Source organism: Hyposmocoma kahamanoa, unplaced genomic scaffold (genome assembly GCF_003589595.1).
Source record: "Hyposmocoma kahamanoa isolate Upper Pololo Valley unplaced genomic scaffold, ASM358959v1 102, whole genome shotgun sequence".
Lineage (NCBI taxonomy): Eukaryota > Metazoa > Arthropoda > Insecta > Lepidoptera > Cosmopterigidae > Hyposmocoma > Hyposmocoma kahamanoa.
The window spans coordinates 8,097,528-8,119,294 of NW_020653337.1; the positions used below are offsets into that span (position 1 = coordinate 8,097,528).

A 21,767-nucleotide genomic window follows, 5' to 3' on the forward strand; every position below is an offset into this window, starting at 1 on the left:
GAATCTAAGGGCGTGAATATATATAAAAAAATAATAAATAATATATCTTATTTAAATTAACTCCTTCCAAACTTAGCTCTACTTCCTTTTTGGTTTTCCTCCGTTCGTTTCCTAATAGAAGTATTCTTTGTTTCCTAACCTTTGACGTTGGCAAAGTATTCTAGTGCCATTCAGTTTAAAAAAAAACCACCGGCATTCATTTGACATTGACAGGTTAACCGTGGGAGGAGGTTGTGGTTTAGCCGGGATAAAACTTATTGTAATTAAGTAGAAGAACATGGATAATGAAAATAAAATTGACTATAAAAAAGCTCTAGCCTACTGGGCAGACATCCCAGCCACTGTTGACGGCGTACTTGGTGGATTTGGTTTCATTTCTGATATGGACATAGAAGGTTCCAAATTGTTCCTGAAGTCTCTATTTGCTTTGGAAAATCGGCCTGAAGCGCATGATGCGATTGACTGCGGAGCTGGTATAGGTCGAATAACCAAGTTTTTACTAATACCAAACTTCCAGCAAGTAGATATTATTGAACCAGATGAAAAATTTCTAAGCACTGTATCGGATTTCGTAGGTGAAGACAAAAAGAAAATCGGCCGGTTATACAACGTTAGTTTGCAAGAATTTGACCCAGACAAAAAATACGATGTGTTCTGGAACCAATGGGTACTTGGATATTTGACTGATGACGATTTAATATCATATCTAGTTAGATGCAGGTAAGTACTTCCTTATAACATTTATAACCACACTACATAGAATAGTATTAGACCGAGATTATAATTTAAAAACTATTTAAGACATTTCTATATTATTTTCACACTTTTATTGGAGCACATTGAACTTTATCATATTATTTTGGTTCAGCATGCAATGCTATTGCATCAACAACATTATGAAAGATTTAATCACAATGTACAATTAAAATATTTAAGACAAAATTTATGCAATTTTCCAGAAATGCTTTAACAGAAAGAGGCGTCATTGTAGTCAAAGAAAATGTAACATCATCTGGACAGTCGGAGATGGACACCATTGATTCATCAGTTACAAGATCTCTTAAACAATTTCTGAACATATTTAAAGCAGCTAAATTGAAGAGAATGAAGCAATGTAAACAAACCAATTTTCCTAATGGTATTTATCCAGTGTATATGTTTGCTCTTGTTCCTAGTGAAGCAAGAGAAGTGAATAAAAACCACAATGTGGACACTGATCATCCAGTTAGTAATCATGATCATAATGTAGCCTGACATGTACTTTTTTATTTTATGGCCACGGGTCATAATTACAAACAGAAAAATACCATGTTTACCTGAGCATGTTAACACTTAGTCAATATTATTATTATTATTAGGGCGATTTCATTCAGGGCTGCATAGGCCCTCATCACTGCAACCATTACAGTTCAAAGCCAAGACCATTACAGTTCAATAGCATTAAAGAACTGAAAGATCTTCCCGACTTCTACAATCTGTGTCCTCTGGTTGTGTCCTGTGCCTTTCCAGCATGGAACCTCATATGCCCAGTGAGGGACAGCATTGGGTAAGGAGATGCAAAGAACTTTCACCCACATCAGTTGGTCAATTTGACCTATACAATGCCATTAACTTAACAGGATTTTATACATTTTTGTATCTTGGTTGGTGTAACTGTTCATTGTCCCAATGCTGATGTATGGTAGTGAATGTTAGATGTGGCGGAAAAGTCATGAAAGTGGAGTTAAAACTGTTAAAATGAGAGCTTTGCGCAGTTAAACTCTTAAAGATAGAATACTGTACTAACTGACGTACTAAGAGAGTATTGTGGTGTGAAAGATGAAGCAGTGGCCAGGATAGAAAAGCGAACGCTGTAACTGCGAAAAGATGGATGTTAGTAGTAACTTGGCCCAAATTAGAAGTAAACCTCAACATACATGTCTCAATCACATTGGGTATGTGTATGTTAAAAGTCCCAAGAATAAAAGTGGTGTTGTATGAGTAGCCTGATACAAGTGGAGGAGGTGAAAGAGGTTGGAGTTCATGGTATCTGCCATAATGGGAAAGAAGTGTGATAATTTTTTAACATTTTTACCTAGAGACCTGCAACAGGGACATGAAAAAGGGAACATTATCATGAAAGTTGTTAATAGCATTGTTACTCATCCATGAATACTGATTGACTATATGTACTGTGACATTTTATGACCATTTGTAATTTAAAAATATAGCTCGAACAAGAAAATTATCTGCTTAGATTGATAATTAGGTCACTTAAATATTGATTGATGATCAATTAGTTCAAAATTTAAATGACATGGTTTGAAAATAGTAGCCCTCATCATACAATCTAAAAGGCTATGAACAACTGCTTCACGAGATTCGTGTCATGAATGGATGGCTAGCCCAAACTACTTGGCCCAAACCCTCAGTTTCGACCCAGAGTTTGTGCAGCGGCTTATGTCTCCCGTGCTAAGGCTATTGTAGGATTATCCATGACAGGAAGTCGGGTTGCACACACAGTGGAAAAACGCCTTGATTCCCCTTGCTGTGTTTAATATAAGTGATGCATGTACAATGTTTGTGTGGTTGCAAATTGTAAACCTACCAGAATACTGCGGTTAAACGGATATTGCTTGTATAAACTCCAATCCTGACAGAGTGTTATTAAATTGATATTTATATTTGATGGCTTGTTACGTAACAAGGACTACATAGTCCCTTCTCATTGTATCTGTGCGCTACAACTGTGGGACACCAACTACAAGATGTGAAAGATGTTATATGCTTTAATAACCACTGTACATCCAAATATTGCAAATGTAAAGCCGATAACACCATCAAAAAAGCATAAGCAGACTTACTGAATACTAAGAATTGCAATCAATTGTCAAATAGACAGAAAACTGTTTTGAGAACCGACTGGTGTGCTAATAACCTACATAAGTATATTATTATCCCTTATTATGACTAACTTCACATAAGTTCTAAAGTGGAATAAATAGGGATTCATACAGAAGGTCCTGTTAAAAAAGTATTAAGTAATTTATCTGAACTTAAATGCTATATAAATTTTTAAGTCTTATTTATGGTCCTAGTCTTAAGAAGTTTCTATGATTATACTATTGTGTGATATGTATGACAATAAAATTGTCAAATAAAGCCTACTGTTTTAAAATCTATGCCACACCCTTTGATATTTTTAAAATAACTTCTCGTTCATTGTAAATATTATTTCCTTAGAACATACTGTTGGCGTTAAGTATAGTTCTACAATTAAAATTAACCAATTGAATTATTCAATGCAAAAATAACTTTTCAGACCTATTATTTTCAATGATAAAACAAATCTGAATATACAAAATCGTTGAATCAATCAAAATGATATTGAAATAAAATCAATCAAAAAATTAGAGGATACATATTTTTCCACCCAGAAAAAATTATTGGACCCTATATCTCAAAAAAACAAAAAATTATTATTCAAACATTTTATTATATAACAACTTTATGGACTTACCATAGCTTGTACAAGACATCGGTAAAAATAATAAAAAAAAATTTTATATACGGGGTTATTTGTAAAATACTAACAACTTCGCAGGACTACACTGCATAGGGCGTGTTCCCATTATGTCGTAACGTTTTATTTATCGTTGGTCGACTGTCGCGTCTAGCCTGTTCCCATATCACGACTATCTGTTGTGGACGTTTATTTTACCGTTCAACGACTGTAGTGTCTAGCTGTTCCAACTAGATCGTGACGACTATTTGACGGTGCACGTGCAGACAACGATAAATAAAACATGACGACAATAGTAGCTGCGATTGTCTGTCGTCACATTTTTATCGTGACTGTCGTTCTAGCTCTTCCCATTGTCTCGACAGTCTACCGTCGTAACGTCAAAAAAGTCGTGAACGACAGTTAATCATGCTGTACTATAGGTGAACAACTTCATTTAAATATACAAGCCACGACACTTTAAACTACACGACTATCTGTCATCGCGACATAATGGGGACGCGCCCTACCATTATAAAAACAACAACTCTTGTTCCAAGACTTTTGGTATGGTTTTACATCAGATTTTACTTTCGTACAAAAATAACAATATTGAAATAGATCGCTCTAAACGGAGTAACTCAGCGCGTTGGGAAAAGAAAGCACTCACCACCAAAATTATTTTTATGAATGACAGCATAGCAACAGCACACGTACGCGGGAAGCGTAGCTAAAGTACCACTACCAAATAGAGATCTAATAAAAAGTGGCAGATAGTGCAACAAAAACTTTTATTTTCTTTTTGCAAATATACTTATTGTATTATTAAAATGTCATGGAACATAAGTTGTGGTTTATGATAATTATAATACAGATCTGGGAAAATGTTAGTCTTTTTCAACTAACCCTGTGTGTACATATGTGAAAAAAGTACCTAGACAACAAAGAGTAACGCAAACAATGCTTAATATAATGCTCATTATTATTATTATAGGTGTGGTTCGACTTGCTAAACATCGCACCTAACTTATGTACTCGTATATATTACAGGTAACAAGCTATTACGTTCCACACTTCATAGCTGTAATGCCTCAGTCAACTCCAAATTAGGACTTCTATGCATTTCAGAATAAAATTTAAGTAGTCACGAAATCAGGATTTGACCCGGTTTTCTTTGTTTTTACATTATTGTGCTATTATTTTTATATTATTATTATATTGTAGTGTTAAATAGCATATAGACCATGAAGTCTAGAGCATTCAAATCCCACATGAATTATTTACGTCATCACACACTTGTACAGTGCCCACGGTATCGATCCGTGCTGACCTCACCAGTGTCAAATAATTAATGCCTCATTATGTACTTGTTTTCGTTAGTCAACATGCGAAGCCGAACAAAACGAAGACGCTATCGAAGCGTAACATCAGACATCATATCTTCGAATAGGTGCCGTGTTGATATTTAGATTATTAACTCGTATGTAATCTCGAATGTACTCCCGATCGTTTTCAGTCAATAATGTCCAACTTTCCAGCTCCACTAACACTTCAAGACACATACAACTTTCTACAATGCTCTTAACAGAGGTCATGGTCATAAAATCTGACTGCATAATTCGCAATTCCCTCAAATGTATAAGTGGATTTTTATTTAACAACTTAATAACAAAATCGTCGGTCATTTGCACTGCAGTGCCGATCTGAATAAATTCAACATTCAAACAATTGCTCAGTAGAAACATCAACTGTTCTTCTGTGCATTTCGCCACAATTGTTAGCTTTTTTAAGTTTCTATACGGTGAAATCTCTAACTTTTTCGTGTAAAGGGACGTATGTTGAATGAGAGTACAGTTATAAAAGGTCATGCTTTCAAGTAAAGGGCACATTTGACTAATATACATGAGAGCATTTAGGTCAATTTGATCAACATGTTCGAGGTGCAAGTGAGCAAGATTACAACCTTTCACCTGCAAGACTTGCTTTACTTGGTCTGCGTAAAAATCGCACGATAGCAATTTCAGCTCTCGCAAGTCTCGTAGTCCAATCAAGACCATCAAATCATTTTGCAACGTATTGTGGAATACTGTCATACTTCGTATGAAAGGGCACATTTCTACAGATAATTGTAATTGATGAAGTGTAGCGTATCGACTTACATACACCTTTAAATTTAAAGGCCTTGCGTCCGAATTAGTTAAATCAATATATTCTAGAATTTTGCCAATCTCATCGCAACGGCCTAGATCTTCTAAAGTTTTGCAATTTATTAATAGTTTTGTAAATCCTTCCAACGTCACAAAAGTCCTGTACAATTGTACACTTCTTAAATGCATTAACTTGAGCATTATATTTACGCTGTCATTCGTTATACACTTGGAACTAGAAATATCCAGTTTTTCGAGTTTAGGACAATTTTGTACTATACATTTTAGGATGTTGTCCGTACAGTCGTAGTTTATAACGAGATACTTGAGACAATGGAGAGTTTGTAAAGCTTGCACTACAGATTCCTCCATATCCGCAGTTTTCCAACCCCCAGACAATGATCCCAGATTTAAATAAACCAAGCCAGTAAGTTTATGCATGTTTATATAATACACCGATCGTAACATTTTAGGTATTTCGTCCATTGATACATATGTTAAGTTTTTTGTAAAAAGTACTTCAGCCATTTTAACAGCCACGTTCATTTGACTTACAAATTTACCCATAGACCCTCGAAAGCCTAGAGACTTTTTGATTTTATCTAAAAGCTCAGTTAGAGCGCGAATCACTTGATCAGCCAGTAAGTCGTGAAGCATCCACGGAACATTGTATTCGAGAAACGTACGTGTGCTATCCACTATCTTCGCAAGAATAATATGTGCTCCGGAGATATCACGTTGAGCCATATCAGCTACAGGTTCCATGTTCATTTCAGCTTTTTTCGCAACCCAGTCTCCGAGGCTATTTAGTGCTAAATGTTCTAGCTTCTTTGGCTGCTTATGACGCGACATGATGAATCTATAAATAACAGGAATTAGACTTTCGACAAATATATGAATATCTTTTGTTTTTCAAGTCATACTTTCTGTTTCTTTTAATCATTACCTCAATGGTTTTAATCTTGATACACCTTATGGTTTACATTAGCGTTTATTTTATATTTACAGAGTTGTGTGGCATAATGTTTAGGAATTTAAGACCGCTACTGTATTTATCTACACAACTCATGCATTAAAGATATCAAGCAAATCGTCTGGAGGATTACATTACATCGATCTTTGCAGGAAGTTGACAATGAAATTGAGTTTAAACGTATGTCTAGACTTACCAATTGAATGATTTACGTTCTGATATTATTCGACGGGAAGCGGAGAAAAGAGGACTAAATCGCACAACATAACATAACTAAGATTAGATGAGAGTTGGTATTTTTAGATACTCGTCCAAGACGTCACAGCTTACCGCACCGGTCATAACCACAGAGTAAGTACTGCTAGTCTTAGAAATGTGAAATGAAAAGATGATGCAAAGAACGTTGGGAATTAAACGATCAATAACCATCACTAGTTATATTCAAAGTTTGAGTGGTGTCACGTCGTTGGTACCTGTAATTTTCTATGCAATGAATTGGACCTCCGCTCCGTGATCGAGTGGCTTGCACGCCGCCGCCGGTTGTCATTGTGTCACCATCTCTGAGGTCCCAGGTTTGATCGCCGGCCGCGTCAATGTAGAAAATCAACTTTTCTATACTGTCTCAAGTGTGGGTGTTTGTGGTACCGTATTTCCGTACCGTGTTTCCGTATTCCATAACACAAGTGCTTTAATTAGGTACTTGCTCTGGAATCAGAGCAACGTATGTGATATTGTGTAATATTTATTTATTTATTTATTGTAGATCACAATTATTGTAGGTACATATTACAAGCAATTTGTAAATTGTTTATAATACCTACAAGTTAGGTACTTAGTCATTTGTATTAAGACAGAATGTTGGTTTTTAATAATATACCTATTATTTGAATTCATTACTAATGTTGGGGAGCTGATACCCAGGTATAAGTATAATTAATTATTCATTGTAATATAGATACCTAACATACTAAAGTTGTTTTTTATTACAACAGTTATCTGCATAGCATATATATGTATTATTTTTTATAATATATGAATTATTTTTACAAATTCATTAGAGTATATCGAGTTCTTAGGTTTTCGCGATTGTTACACATAGGAAATGAAGCTATTTTTCCGGATTTAAATCGCGTATATTTGTTTTTCAAACAAACCGACGTTTCGGGCCCTTTACAGGTCCCATGGTCACGGTTGACTGAACCACCGTAAATCCGGAAAAATAGTTTCATTCATTAGAATAGTTTGGTTCGATTGGCGGCGCGCACATTTCGTATAGGCATATCCATATAAGCAAAACAGATTTGAAATATTTTTTTTCCATAGTTGTTTCTTAACATGAATACTAGACTAGTAGAGTTCACAGACCACATTGGTAGAGTTAGTATTACGTCAGCAAGATTTGGAACTTTCAGTGAAATACTGAAAGTTCCAAAGTCCAGTTCGGTTATTTTCGTATTTTTATTTGCACAAGTTTTCGTAGCTTAGTAACAGTACCTAATGTTCATTATTTTGAATAACTTCATTTTTAATTTACTTTTCGGAGCTTTTTTTGGCAAGATTAATTATGAGAAGAGAAATAATTTGTTTTTATATTCACTATTTTCACGCATATTTTTACTTTTTCCACTCTTAAAACTAATATTGTATGCTCTTTGTTTTGAGATACAGTTGATGTTCGCGACGCCATTTTTGTTGTTATAATAATGCAGCGCTACTAGCGGCCATTTTATTCCGGCGGCAAATTTGCGGCGCTTTGTGAAACGCCACGTGCTATCAAATCAAATAATTCATATGCTACAAACATGGTGGTCAAGATAACAAAGTAATATAGTGCAAATAATAAATAAATAGGTACAAACATGTTTCGCCAAACATAAGATAGGCATGCAAAAAATTGGTTGACATTATGGAGGAGGTCGGTATGTTTTTTTTGTATATATGTTACGCGATAACTCCGCCATTTGTGAACCGATATTGATGATTCTTTTTTTGTTGGAAAGAGGGTACCTCAAAAGTCGTCCCATTTAAATTTGAAGAAAATATTTCACCTCTAACGGTGGTAAACTAGGTGATGAATAACTTTTGAGGTCGGTTTATTTTCGAACTTTGAAAATAATTACAAAAAAATGAATGCATGCAATGTCTAACGGACGATCGTATAGCGAGTGAATAAGAATTCAAGGATTGGAGCGGGGTCGTTGGTGTACGCCGCGCGTCGCTAGATGGCTCGAGCAGAAGTTTCCAACAAATTGGTGTCAGGTTGGATGGCCCGTTTCGGTGTTCCTAGCATCGTCACCACCGATCAGGGGCGTCAATTTCAGTCGGCGCTATTTCGGCGACTCATGGATTTTTTCGGAGGATCCACACCACCAGTTACCATCCTTGCGCCAATGGCATGGTGGATCCTTATCCTCAGCTCAAGACAGTGCTCATGTGCCACGCTGACCGTGGACGAGAGCGTTGCCTCAGGTACTACTCGGCATGCGGACGGCTTATAAGGAGGACACAAAGCATCATCGGCGGAACTTGTTTTCGGTGAGATCCGCCTTCCTGGCGAATTCATTATTGCTCCTCTTAACCTCCTATTCAGCCCCGCAGAGGCATCTGATTTAATAACCCATTTGACGTGCGATAAGGTGCAATTTGCCCGGTTCCTGCATCTCACCCCACCAAGCCTTCGTCTTTTATACTTAAAGATTTGGCGACGGCCACTTACGTACTTCTTCGGGACGACACGTCTCGAAGATCGCTGCAACCTGGACCTCACCGCGTCCCCGACAGGAGGGACACGATAATTTCGTTCAGACATCGGCTGAAAGACAGTCACCGTCAGCATCGCCGTGTGATATCTGCGCACATCGCCGATGGCTTCCGACCCCCACGAGCGTCGAGCCAGTGGCACAGCAGGCCACTGACTCGACTGTCCCTAGCTACAATCCCGTCACTATAGCCGCATCCAGTTCCCTCAGACAAACCAACTAGATCCTCGTCCGGCACTCCGTACACGATCCGGTTAGGAAGGCAAGTGCGTTTTAAAGTTTCTGTGATTCTGTTCAATAGGTTAGTTTTCGTTTTTGTGTTCGGTTTTCTCACTCCGTGGAAGTTGGTATGGCGGCTTTAGACGTCGCCTATTATTACAGGCTCACTGTGGCAGTCGCTATGGACGAGAGTCGCGATGGAGAGTGTTGCACTCACAATAAGAGAACGATAAATTTTCCGAACTGTTGTCCCCCCATTTTCTACCCTATGTATACTTATAAAGAAGAATGGTCAAACGTGATCCAAAAAGTGATCAACAGTCAATGTCAACACAAGAAAAAAGTATGTCATATATATATATATGTATATAATTTGTTGTTAATTGTAATGAGTAAAAAAATCTGTATAATTTTTTTATTTTATATCTGTGGCTAACATGTCAAAATTGCTATGTTTTTATAATCAGGAATAATAGTTTTATTTTATTTTATTCAAGTTTTATTTTAGTAAAGGTTCTGTGTAATATTTAAAATCAGTGGCTAAACTGTCGACATTCTAATATGTTTTAGTCAGACAAATTATTTTTATTATTATTATATTAAAATCAACTACGCGGTGAAGAAATAACAAACAATGGATTTAAGTAAGGTACTTATCAGTTTTTATACATTTTCCATATCTAAATAATCTAGTCCGTGCGCAGGGTGACTAAACACTTCTTCATGTCTAGCGCAACCCAGATAGCACACGACGCTCACGACGTGTGCACGGCTGCCCAGAATTATTCTACCATGATCTTTTGCCATGAAATCATGAGCAATAATAGGTACTATTTAATTGCTCTTCTGCCCTAACCGTATGGATCATACATCACATATGTGTAATACGTCTTTCTTAGGACATGTCTCGACTGGATTCTGCACCTTATAAGAACATTGTCTTCACTATTTATGTGTAAATTTTGAAGGTCCCGGTAAATCTCCATCACGTACATCACGTCTCCAGTCTCTTTAATGAGCTCGCTTGTGCTGTTTTGGCCTGTCCGCCAACAATCTTCTGAAGTTGTTCTGTCTATTTAAATATTTTCAGCGACATAATCAGCCAAAAGATTTGCTCTATGTATGGTTTGTTCAATTATAGAAAAAAAATCATTTACGCATATGCTGTGAGCGTATGGTTTCTGGAAGCGGTTTATCAGTGTTGCAATTTTAAAATCGGTCAATATATAAGGAACCCCGATGTTGAAAATTTGGTTTATAAATAGTTTAAAATCCCACTTAAAACGTCCTTTAACGGCTTCTACAATCCATCTGCAGATGGTGATGAGGCGATATTCATTTGCATTTTCTGTACTCAACTGAGTTTTTTGCGCCTTTTTTTTTTTTTTTTTTTTTTTTTGCGTGGGGAAATCCTCCTAGGATACCTCTCCGCCGCGGGGGCAGCGGGAAGTTATGCCGGACTTCTACCGGCTAAAACCCCACGGTGGCCTTCTCGGGTGCTCTAGTGGGAAGGATCCGGGATCGACTTTGCGCACCGGAACCCCCCCAGCACCTTGGAGGAGCTACGTCCTCCCCCTCCTCTCCTCACGACGAAGCGGGCCACACCGCCCCGTCGTCCTCCTCGCGGCTGCCTAACTTACTGGCGAACGGAGCCCCCGCTCCGATCGCCCGCAGCCGCGAAGGTACGCCGCCGCCGAGCGGGATCGGCCCTCTCCCGATCACGCTCGGCGACCTCCTTCTGAAGCATCACCGCTTCACAGAAGGAGACCACTGCCTCATGGGACTCTTGATCCGCCAACATAGCCGCTACTATGCCTGGCGGAGAGAGATCTCGCCCGATCCGGGCAACCAGGATGTTCCGCTCGGAGGCTCATGCGGGGCACTCCTCCAGCGTGTGCTGGGCGGAATCCTGGTCCCTCCCACAGTGGTGGCACTGCGTCGTCGACTCGCGTCCGATCCGATTCAGATACTCACCGAAGCATCCGTGCCCGGTGAGTATCTGTGTCAGTCGGAACGTGGTGACGCACTTTCGCTGGCTCAACCAGACTTCGAGGTTGGGCAGGATCGCGCCGACGGCGCGCTGGCGCGAGATCCACGGCTGTTCCAGCCTCTCGCGCCACTTCTCGAACGCCCGTCGGCGCTCCTGCCGCCGCACTTCCGGCGGCGCAGCTTCTTCCGCCTGGCGGAGGCGCGTGTAAATACGCGCGTCCATCTCCGCCAGAATGTCCAGCGGGGGAAACCGCGCCAGGACAGTCGCCGCGTCAAAGGATACGGTGCGGTATCCTCGTGCGATCCTTATGGCCATGCGGCGCTGCACGCCATTGAGCATGGCTCTGCAACGCCGGACGCCCGTCAGTCGGTGTGACCAGACGGGTGCCCCATACAGGGCCACGGATCGCACCACCCCACCGTATAAACGGCGAACTCCCTCCGAAGGGCCCCCCAGGTTGGGCAGCAACCGGTGCAATGCACCCGCCACCCTATCAATCCGGGGTACCAGGCGCCGGAAGTGCTCCTCGAAATCCCAGCGACCGTCCAAGATGAGGCCCAAGTATTTTAAGTACTGCCCCACCTGGACGTCGACGTCACCAACGCGAATCGAGAAGCTGGGCGGTTCCCTCCCTCGCGGGAGTTTGTGGAACCACAGCGCCTCAGTTTTCTGAGGCGCTACTCGCAAACCCAGCTCCTTGATTTTTTCGACGACGCGAGAAACCCCGAGCTCAGCGAGCCGGATGGTCCTCTCGAAGTCCTCCCCTCCGGCGAGCACCAGGGTGTCATCAGCATAACACACCAGATGCACGCCCGGGGGGAGTGCGACCCTCAAGACAGCATCGTATGCTAGGTTCCAAAGGAGTGGTCCAAGGACAGACCCCTGCGGAACCCCACACACGACCTCTCTGCGATGGCTTGCGCCGTCCCGACCCGGGTACGTAATGTACCTGTCGCATAGGTAGGACCTGACAACTCGCTTCAGGTACGGAGGCACTCGATGATACTCGAGCGCCTCCTTAACGGTCAACCAGGGCAAGGAGTTGAAGGCGTTGATGATATCTAGGCTTACCGCCAACGCCACTCCGCCCCGGGACAGTACCTGCGTCGACAGTGTACGAACGTGAAGGATCGCGTCCACTGTCGACCGCGCCTGCCGGAAGCCGTACTGGTCTTCCGACAGGTCAGGCCCTACTCGCGACAGATGCCCGCTGAGCCGCTCGGCAAGTGTTCTTTCAAACAACTTGCCGGCCTCGTCCAGCAGGCATATGGGTCGGTATGCAGAGGGAGAGTCTGCGGGTCGACCTTCCTTCTTTATAAGGACCATCCTCGCCGACTTCCAGCCGGGCGGGAACACACCGCTCCGGAGACAGCTGGTGAACAGCCGTCTCATGTGGTTCCCCAGTCCGGCGTGGAGAGCCAACACCCACGCCCTCCCCGGGACACCATCCGGGCCAGGCGCAGTGTTCCGAGCACCGAGACGCCTCACGGCTCGATCCAGCTCCTCGTCTGTTATGCCGAGATCGTCAGACCAAGTGTCCTCATCCGTCACCGACACTTGTCCCGACGATCCCGGGGCGGGACTGCTCTCGACTCTAGGGAAGAGGGTGACCACCACCCTCTCCACGAACGCAGGGTCGAGGCTTGTCGTCAACGGAGGGACCCAGGGCCGGAGCTTGTCCATAACCATTTTGTATGGCCGCCCCCATGGATCCCTCTGCAGTCCCTCGAGGAGCTCGCCCCAGGATCGAGCCCTGGCATCTTTTACTGCGAGGCTTAGCGCCCTCGCAGCGTCCCGGTACTCCGTATAGGCTCCCTCTCTCTCGTCGACGGTGGCTCGCCGCCTTCTACGGGCCCTTTTCCACTGGCGTCGGGCGCGCAGACAGACCAAAGTCAGCTGCGCTAACTCCTCCGACCACCAGTGCTGGGCCCGCTGCTCGGTGCGTGCAACTCGGGGCATCGAGACATCACAGATGGACGTCATCATGTCCCCGAGCCGCATCGCTTCCCTTTCCGGATCGGGCGAGATCTCAACGTCGGAATCTTCCGACCAAGACGCGACGATGGCTGCGGCCTCGAGCAGATCTCTGTCGAGCCGCTTGAGGGACCATCGTCGCGGTGGGCCGCCGTGTTGGCGACGGGAACTGACGGGACGGCGGAATACCACGTCGAATACGATGTGGTGGTGGTCAGATAGCGTGACCACCTCTTCTGCCACCCGCCAGGCAGACACCATGCGCGCCGCTGAAGGAGTTGCCCACGATAGATCGATGAGCGACTCCCCCTGCCACCGCACGCAGGTACTGACTGACCCCCGATTCAAGAGTTGGAGGTCTAATCCCGCCGCCCACTCTAGCATTATCTCCCCTCGGACACTATCCCGGACGTCGCCCCATGCTCTAGAGCGAGCGTTGAAGTCGCCCAGGACAATGACGGGACGAGGATGACATCTGCGAACGCAGTTTGCCACCCCGTCCAGGTATCCCTCGTAAGCGGCGAGGGACACGTTGGGGGAGACATAGCAGCCCACGACGGCGAGAGGACCCCATTCCACTGCGACAAAACCCTGCCCTTGTTCGAGCAGGATGCAGTGTGGGTCCTCCTCTCCGCCTCTCCAGTGGATGGCGACGGAGCCCGCGGAGTCACCGAACCATTTAGGATGGTCCGGTACTCGATATGGCTCCGTCACCACGGCCAGGGCAACTCGAAGCTCACCGAGGGTCTGCAGAAGGAGGCTCTGCGCCCCTCGCGTGTGGTTCAGGTTGCATTGGAGAACGCACATCTGAGCGAATGTTACGTCTCCATGACCTCCGCTGGAGCAGAGCTCGTGCTCTGTTGAGTCGACGCAGCCACCTGTGGCTGTGATGGCCCGTCGCCGGGGGTTTGGGGAGAGCTCTTCTTTCTCCTCCTCTTCCCTTTCGGGGGAGAGCACTGCTTAGTGCCCAGTCTATGATTGGCAGGCCTGCCAAGGTCCGCACAGACCGGGCACTTGGGAGAGATCGCAGTGCACTCCTTCGCCTTGTGGCCTTTCTGGCCACATGTGAAGCAACAGTCGCTTCTGTCATTTTCTGACGGGCACTGTCTTCCGACGTGCCCCGGCTCCAGGCAGCGGTAACACCGCATGGGGCGGACCTCCAGGACCTCCACTTTTGCGGAGATCCAATTTGACACGGCGATGCGTTTCGCTGCGTGCAGCTTGCGCACCGCCGTGAGGGGGCAACGGACCCATGCGGAGAACATACCGCTGCGTGAGCGACGGGGCTCTCCTGCTCGTACGTCGCTCACTGCGCAGCCTCCGGTGCCCGCGACCGCTGCGGCAATCTGCTCCGGGGTAACGGCCTCATCGAGGCCCGTCACCCTAATCTCTCCGGACTTGACTGGACGCGCAATATGCACGGTCAAGTCCGAGAGAGCCTGCCTCATCTTTTCTTCTAAGGCCACGGCCTTGGAAGTGCTGTCTGGACCGGGAACCTCTATTATTATGCCCCCGGTCTGTGCACGCTTAATGCGCACTCCCGGCGCCTGTATGCCGCAGTCAGTCAACTTGACCCGCTCTTTAGCGGCGGCCATGACTGCGGCATAGCTCAGTGATGAGCCATCTGGCACCGTCACCGTTATGGCGGCAGTAGTCGGAGGCCTCGGAGGCGTAGCCGTCTTTTTTTGTCGTGGCGGCTGCGGCGGCAATCCAAGAGCCTCAATGCTCTTAAATAGACGCCTCTCCCAGTCACTTCCGACCAGTTGCGTCTGAGGCGGCTTTGCGGCCTTCGACACCTGCGGTCCGCGGATCTGTGACGCAGCCGAGGTCGCCGCGGGTTTACGGCTCGGCTTTGTCGCCAGAGCCAACGTCGCGGGTCCGCAATTTGAAGCCGCCGCCAATGTTGTCGCCGGTCTCCGACTCGGTGCCGGCATTGAGACAGTCGCGGGCCCGCAGCCGTGTGTCGGTGAGGGTCCTGGGGTCTGAGGGTCGGCCCCCTGGTGGAGGGAGCGAAGCTCTTCCCTCAGGGACTCTACCATAGCTGAGAGACTGGAGAGCTGAGAACGCAGCTCTGCATTCTCTCTCTCCAGTCTCTCCACGTTGGTTCCGAGGCAGGACCGTCGGGCTAGCTCCTCGCCAGCCGCTTGAACGGTCCTCGCCGCCACCCTGAGAGTTCGGACGTATGGGCCCTTGAGGTGGCCTGAAGTGTCCGCCACCTTCTCGACCGTGTCGAGGTGTTGCTTGATGCGCAAACCGACCTCGGTCGTCGGAAGCGCCTCCATCTCCTTCAGTAGATCGTACTTGCTAGGAAGCGATAATTTGGACCGCGTATGCCGTGGAGCGACAGACGGATCCAAGACCGCTTCCTCGTCGCCTGAGCCTTTCTGTTGCCTTCTCTTTGGGGCCGGTGTCTCCGCTGAAGGCGGCTTAGCCCGCTTTCTGGTACGGCCGCGAGCCGACGTCGCAGATGAAGCTGAGGCGAGCGACATGAAGGAGCAGTCGGACTCCTCTTCGCCGCTCTCTCCAACCGCACTCGGTGTCGGTGTCCTAGGACGCGCGAACCTTCCCAAGTCATCTCGTGTGGGCAGGCGCTCAGCCTGCTCCGACGTGTTCTTGCCAGGGTCATTGGTGTTGGCGGGCGCCTTCGGGGTTCCCGCTGCCACCTCCAATTCGTCTACGCTCAATACACAAGCAGTATCGGTGTCCAGAGTTGTCGCCAGGTCGTGTTCACGGGAGTCAGCGGTAGGCTGGCTCACGAGGCAGTTTTTGCCCCCCCCAGAGTACGAGGGGCTGCCACCCGCCGAAGCGGATGGGCGGGATTCCCCCTTTCGGGGACCCGCCTGGGGACCATTTTTTAAACTAGCCTTATCCATAGTTTTGTTTTTTAAAGGGGTTCAACTCCCCTGTAGGACGCCCTAGAGACTGGATACCCTCCAGTCACTCATCCCGTCGCCGGGCGTCAGAACTTGGGATTGGGGTGATTTTTATAGAGGTTTTCTTCCTCGCGGCTCTCCTCTCAGTGAGGTGAGCCCCCGGCCCCACTCAATGTGGGATTACGGGTTGCCCGACGTTGGCTAAGGCCTAGGTCCGTCCGAAGACAGACGCGTCGCGCAAAGCAAAAGGAGTTCGCCTTTTGCTAGTGGAGCAAATATGTGCCCTTTATCTCCGTTGGACAGGTCCGTCCCGGGGAACCGGTACTCACCATATCTGGCGGGTGTGTCTCACGACAACGAACCTGTCTCAGCTCCTCGGGCAGATACTCGGTCTGAGTACCCACCTGGCCGCTCCGCTGTGCCCTCTGCTGATCAGAGGGACACGCGGAAGGGTCCTCCGTTTGCTTCTTAGCTTCACTACAGGCTGGATTGCCTGCAGCTACTGAGCCCCCCCACCACGACAAGGTGAGCAAAGACGGGGGGGGTTTTTGCGCCTATTCTGAGCTTGAATGTCCCATCGCAGCGAAACAGAGGCGGTTGTAATACAAAGAAACTATTCAAAATAAAACCTCAAACTTAGCGTTTAAGTTATAGGTACTTTCTGTTAACTGTTGTCTCTATATAGGCGATAGGAGAGGCGAGCCGTTGTCCAGTTTTATTTTTTGTGTAGGTAAATAGTTAATGATGATTCTAGATACTTTTTAACTAAAATTTTTAAACATATTTTTAAGCCTGAACCTTTTAGCCTATTTAAATAGGCTAGAAGGTCAAGAATACCGAATGTCAGCAAATTATTATTTACTTAGATTTTGTATTTATACTGTATCTATATACCAATTTATATTATCCCTCAAAACGACGCTTAACAAACTATGTAATTGGTATTATTTGCAAATATTCATATAGCAATTGTGTTAGCTGTGATAAAAAAATATCGAAATTGATACTCGAAAAAAAAATCGTCTTCTGATGTATCGAGATTAAAAATATCGACGATTTACATTTTGGTAAGTAAGGTATATTATAGGGTTGTCAAAAATTATGCAGGCTGCACTAGGTCATACACTCTAAGTTCGGACACTGTTATATTTCGTCGATTCATTCTCGATATAATATTAGGGGTTAAAGTATGAAATTGCCGTTTTATTGCAATAGGTTCTTTGAATTTTCATAGAATCTTCATGGTTTGAGGTTTTCGAATGAAACTTTTTTCAAATGGTTTCTGTGATTTTTTTTTTTTTTAAATTTGAAACATTTGAATATCGACTTTCAATTGTTTTTGTTATTCAATTTAGACAAGAAAGATGGATACTGCGAAAATTCGAGTGATTTTTGAATACGAGTTCCGACGCGGAACTAACGCGGCAGAAACAGCCCGCAATATCAATGCTGCGTTTGGAGAGGGGTCTACTAATGAACGCACCATGCGATTTTGGTTTAAACGCTTTCGTGATGGAAATTTCGACTTAAAGAACGAGCCACGAGGAAGACCGCCCACACAGGTGAATAACGATGAATTAAGAGAGATAGTGGAAGCCGATCCTAGTCAAACTACCCAGGAATTAGCGGCATGGTTTAACGTTACCTTACCCACAATATTGACTCACTTGCGTCAAATCAATAAAATAAAAAAATACGAAAAATGGGTGCCTCATGATTTGACTGATCTGCAGAAAGAAACGCGTGTTGAAACTTGTGTTGCCTTGTTGAACCGGTACAGAAATGAAGGAATATTGGATCGAATTGTAACATGTGATGAAAAGTGGATTCTTTATGATAACCGGAAAAGAAAAATGCAATGGCTGAACCCAGGTCAAGTGCCACAACAGTGTCCTAAAGCAAAACTTACCAATAAAAAGGTAATGGTAACTGTTTAGTGGTCTCAGCATGGTGTTATTCACTATAGTTTTCTCCGATCTGGTCAAGCAATAACGGCAGATGTCTATTGTGCCGAACTCCGGACCATGTTGACAAAACTAGCAGTAAAACAGCCCCGACTCATGAATCGATCTTCACCATTATTGCTCCACGACAACGCGAGACCTCACACAGCACGAGAAACCATTTTGACCCTTCAGGAACTGCAGTTAGAAACCATTCGTCATCCTCCGTATTCACCAGACCTTGCTCCAACGGACTACCATTTTTTTCGTGATTTGGACAATTATCTACGTGACAAGAAGTTTTCTTCCCAGGAGGCAGTACAAAATGCTTTCACACAGTTTGTGCAGTCTAGATCGTCGGAGTTCTATCGCAAAGGCATTAATAACCTTCCCATTAGATGGCAGCAATGTATAGATAATAATGGCAACTATTTTGATTAAATAAATTTGTTAAAAATTTAAAAAATAAACAATTTAGATTTTCAGTACAAATCGGCAATTTCATACTTTAACCCCTATTATTTAACCAGATAGTTTCCTTAACTTGCTAAGCAACACCGCACAGTTTTTAGAGAAAAAAAATGTTTTGACGTTGACACTCCCTACCAGGCATCAACCGCCATTTTCTATCCTCATTCCTTTTTCATGCGTGGCAATAAGCACACCTCCACAACTCCGTGAAAATGTCAAAGCGAACAAACTTAGAAAAAATCGAATATTCTAAAAGTAAACTGAAATACTTGGAAAATACCTACAGATGCCAAACGTCGTCGGCGTTATAGAATCATAATATCATCGGACGAGTCGAACATTGATCGAGGTAAGATTTTTTTCTTACGCTCACAAATAATAAAAATATTCATTTTTATCATATAGCACTACTTGCTACTTCCGCAATTATAATAAATGTTCGCTTTCATACATCGCAAATGTGAATCTAACCTACATTTAATAAAACATCGGGTTAACTGCGAGTTATCCCCGATAACCAAATCGAACATGAGTGGACGAAAATGCGAACAGATATATTAATATGTGCATTTTACATGATTTATAATAAAACTGCCTCAGAGTTAACCGCGAGTTAAACACGATAATGAAATCGACTGCGAGTTGATTTTAATTTGAACAGTATTAGTATCTACGTGCTAATAAGTAACGTATATTTTTTAAATTAAATTACGTCGGGGTTAACTGCGAGTTAACTACCTACTATAAAATGATATCGACTGCGAGTCGATTTTAATTTGAACAATATGAGTTCTTATATGCTAATAAGCGAATATTTTTTTAAATAAAATTACGTCGGGGTTAACTGCGAGTTAACCACGATAATGAAATCGACTGCGAGTCGATTTTAATTTAAACAATATTAGTACCTACGTGCTAATAAGTTACGTTAATTTTAAATAATAAATTTATTCGTCAGGCTTAATCGTGAGTTAACCGCGATAATGAAATCGACTTCGAGCCGATTTTAATAATTATATTATTCTAAGAAAAGTATATTTAAAATAAAATTAAGTTGAGGTTAACCATGAGTTAACTGCGATAAGAAATCAACTGCAAGTTATTTAAATTTAAATTCCACATACGTGCAATTAATAAGTGTTAACGAAACACGCCGTAGTTAAAACTCAATTACCTATCTAATACAATTCTAAAGACGATCGGTAATGGCCAATTTTGTAATAATATTAAATATTTTGTAATGCTCAATTGATTGGTGTCCTCATCTTAGCTTGCCCAGCCACTAAATACGTAGGTACAGTAATTTACAAAGTTACTGGAAATTCAGAAATTTCTAAGTCTTCAAAAACATCACGGTAACTATGAAACAACCGTTTATCTTCCAGATATAATTTAGATATGATTTGAGTTGGTGGACAGACAATATTTACGAAGAAGAAGCACCATATCAATTACTAAGAATTGCATTATTCTTATATTATATTAGTATAATCTGATTGTGTTATATTGTTGCGAGTACGCAATACTACGGCGATCAGTTACATAAATCGCAAGAGTGGGATCCAATACCCCCTTAACGATTTAAGTAAACCAATTTGGCAATGGTGCGAAAAGCGCAACATAATTTTGTATGCATATGTGCATATTATTTAAATTCAAAAGATAATCGCGCCGATCATTGACCTACCAACGCGCTGATATAGAATCTAAGAAGACTAATCCCGACACCGAGTGGAAGTTGTCCTCTCGCGCCTTCCAGACCATTGTCAGATGTTTCGGACAACCCGAAATTGATTTCTGCATCCCGCACCAATGCCAAATCCGTTATTTTTGTCTCTCGGTTTCAGGAACTAGATGCATTTGCCGTAGATGCCTTTAGACTTAATCGGAATTCTATTTTTTTTCTACGCATTCCCACCATTCTTATTATTATCGAAATGCATACACAAAATTATTGATGACCAAGCAAATGGTACTCTTGGTTTTCCATATTGGCATTTCCAGCCATTGTTCCTCCTGTTGCAAAGCCTGTCGGTTTCCGACGTGATATATTTTAACTCGGGCGAATCATTATTAAATCTTATTGCAGGCGGCCTCATCGACTGCACACCAACCTTACCCTTTCTGCCGTTATCAGCGCGCCTTTCGCCTCCCGCGGAGTCCCACAAGAGGCGATGACTTTACTTGACCTTAGCTTCTCTTTCTTAAAATACAATTATTATACAATATAATGTGACCCTAAATCTCTGGTGGGAATTTTGCAATAATCAACAATAATACACAGAAATAAACAGTCTGCTTTATCTATTTTATAGCCTGAAACAGGTTTAGACGCCTTCATAAAAAGATTACTTAAGGGCGCATTTAGATGGAAACCCAGTGCACCAAAGTATAGTAATACTTGGAATCCCCAAGTCGTTCGCATTAGTTTCAACGTGGTTTCCCAACACAGAACTTCCTCTTGAAAAACTTACCAAAAAAAAAACATGTTATTTTACTTGCACTTTGTACTGCACACTGCGTACAAACTGGCATTGATTAAAATAAAAAACATACAAATATCTGATATTCCGATTAAAATTGCAATACCTGATTTCAAAAAATCAAATGTCTGCGCCTGGTCGCGTACAGCCCTCATTAAATTTTCCATATTTTAGAGAGGATCCAAGTATTTGCCTTGTCGCAGTTTTCAAACATTATATTTTAGTAACACAAAATAAGACAACTGGACGTCAGGGAACGCTCTTGGTGACACACAGAGCTCCCCACAGAGTAGCCACGAGTCAGACCGTGCGCCGATGTGTATGGCAGGTGTTGGATGCGGCGGGTGTGGACACAGCTGTTTTCGGCGCGCATAGCACGCGGTATGCCTCCACGCCGGCCGCGCGCGCGGCTGAGGTGCCGACAAAGCTCATACGCAAGGCTGCGAGCTGGACT

General features: G+C 43.6%; 2 protein-coding genes across 4 annotated transcripts; one reads left to right on the forward strand and one right to left on the reverse strand.

The window, feature by feature from the left end:
• The first annotated feature begins 241 nt into the window (after nucleotides 1-241).
• Nucleotides 242-3,068, forward strand: LOC113235364 (N-terminal Xaa-Pro-Lys N-methyltransferase 1-A). The gene is made up of 2 exons (XM_026471046.1): nucleotides 242-720; nucleotides 960-3,068. The coding sequence occupies exons 1-2, from the start codon at nucleotides 278-280 to the stop codon at nucleotides 1,252-1,254; spliced, it is 738 nt and encodes a 245-aa protein (XP_026326831.1). The 5' UTR covers nucleotides 242-277; the 3' UTR covers nucleotides 1,255-3,068.
• Nucleotides 3,069-4,638: 1,570 nt separating this feature from the next.
• Nucleotides 4,639-9,625, reverse strand: LOC113231421. Of its 3 annotated transcripts, none has more exons than XM_026465740.1 (2): nucleotides 9,322-9,625; nucleotides 4,639-6,487 (listed from the first exon to the last, which is right to left on the reverse strand). In XM_026465740.1, the coding sequence occupies exons 1-2, from the start codon at nucleotides 9,435-9,437 to the stop codon at nucleotides 4,909-4,911; spliced, it is 1,695 nt and encodes a 564-aa protein (XP_026321525.1). In that variant the 5' UTR covers nucleotides 9,438-9,625; the 3' UTR covers nucleotides 4,639-4,908. The 3 variants fall into 3 exon arrangements, with proteins under 3 accessions (XP_026321525.1, XP_026321533.1, XP_026321541.1); XM_026465748.1 differs by lacking the exon at nucleotides 9,322-9,625 and adding an exon at nucleotides 7,075-7,184; XM_026465756.1 differs by lacking the exon at nucleotides 9,322-9,625 and adding an exon at nucleotides 6,798-7,023.
• Nucleotides 9,626-21,767: the final 12,142 nt, after the last annotated feature.

What these genes read in the sequence shown, in the direction of transcription:
- LOC113235364 (XM_026471046.1), top strand. Translation starts at nt 278, where the DNA reads ATGGATAATGAAAATAAAATTGACTATAAAAAAGCTCTAGCCTACTGG. An exon ending in TCATATCTAGTTAGATGCAG is followed by an intron (nt 721 to 959) that starts GTAAGTACTTCC and finishes GCAATTTTCCAG; the next exon opens with AAATGCTTTAACAGAAAGAG.
- LOC113231421 (XM_026465740.1), bottom strand. Translation starts at nt 9,437, where the DNA reads ATGCTGACGGTGACTGTCTTTCAGCCGATGTCTGAACGAAATTATCGT. An exon ending in AGACGTGTCGTCCCGAAGAA is followed by an intron (nt 6,488 to 9,321) that starts GTACGTAAGTGG and finishes TGTTATTTATAG; the next exon opens with ATTCATCATGTCGCGTCATA.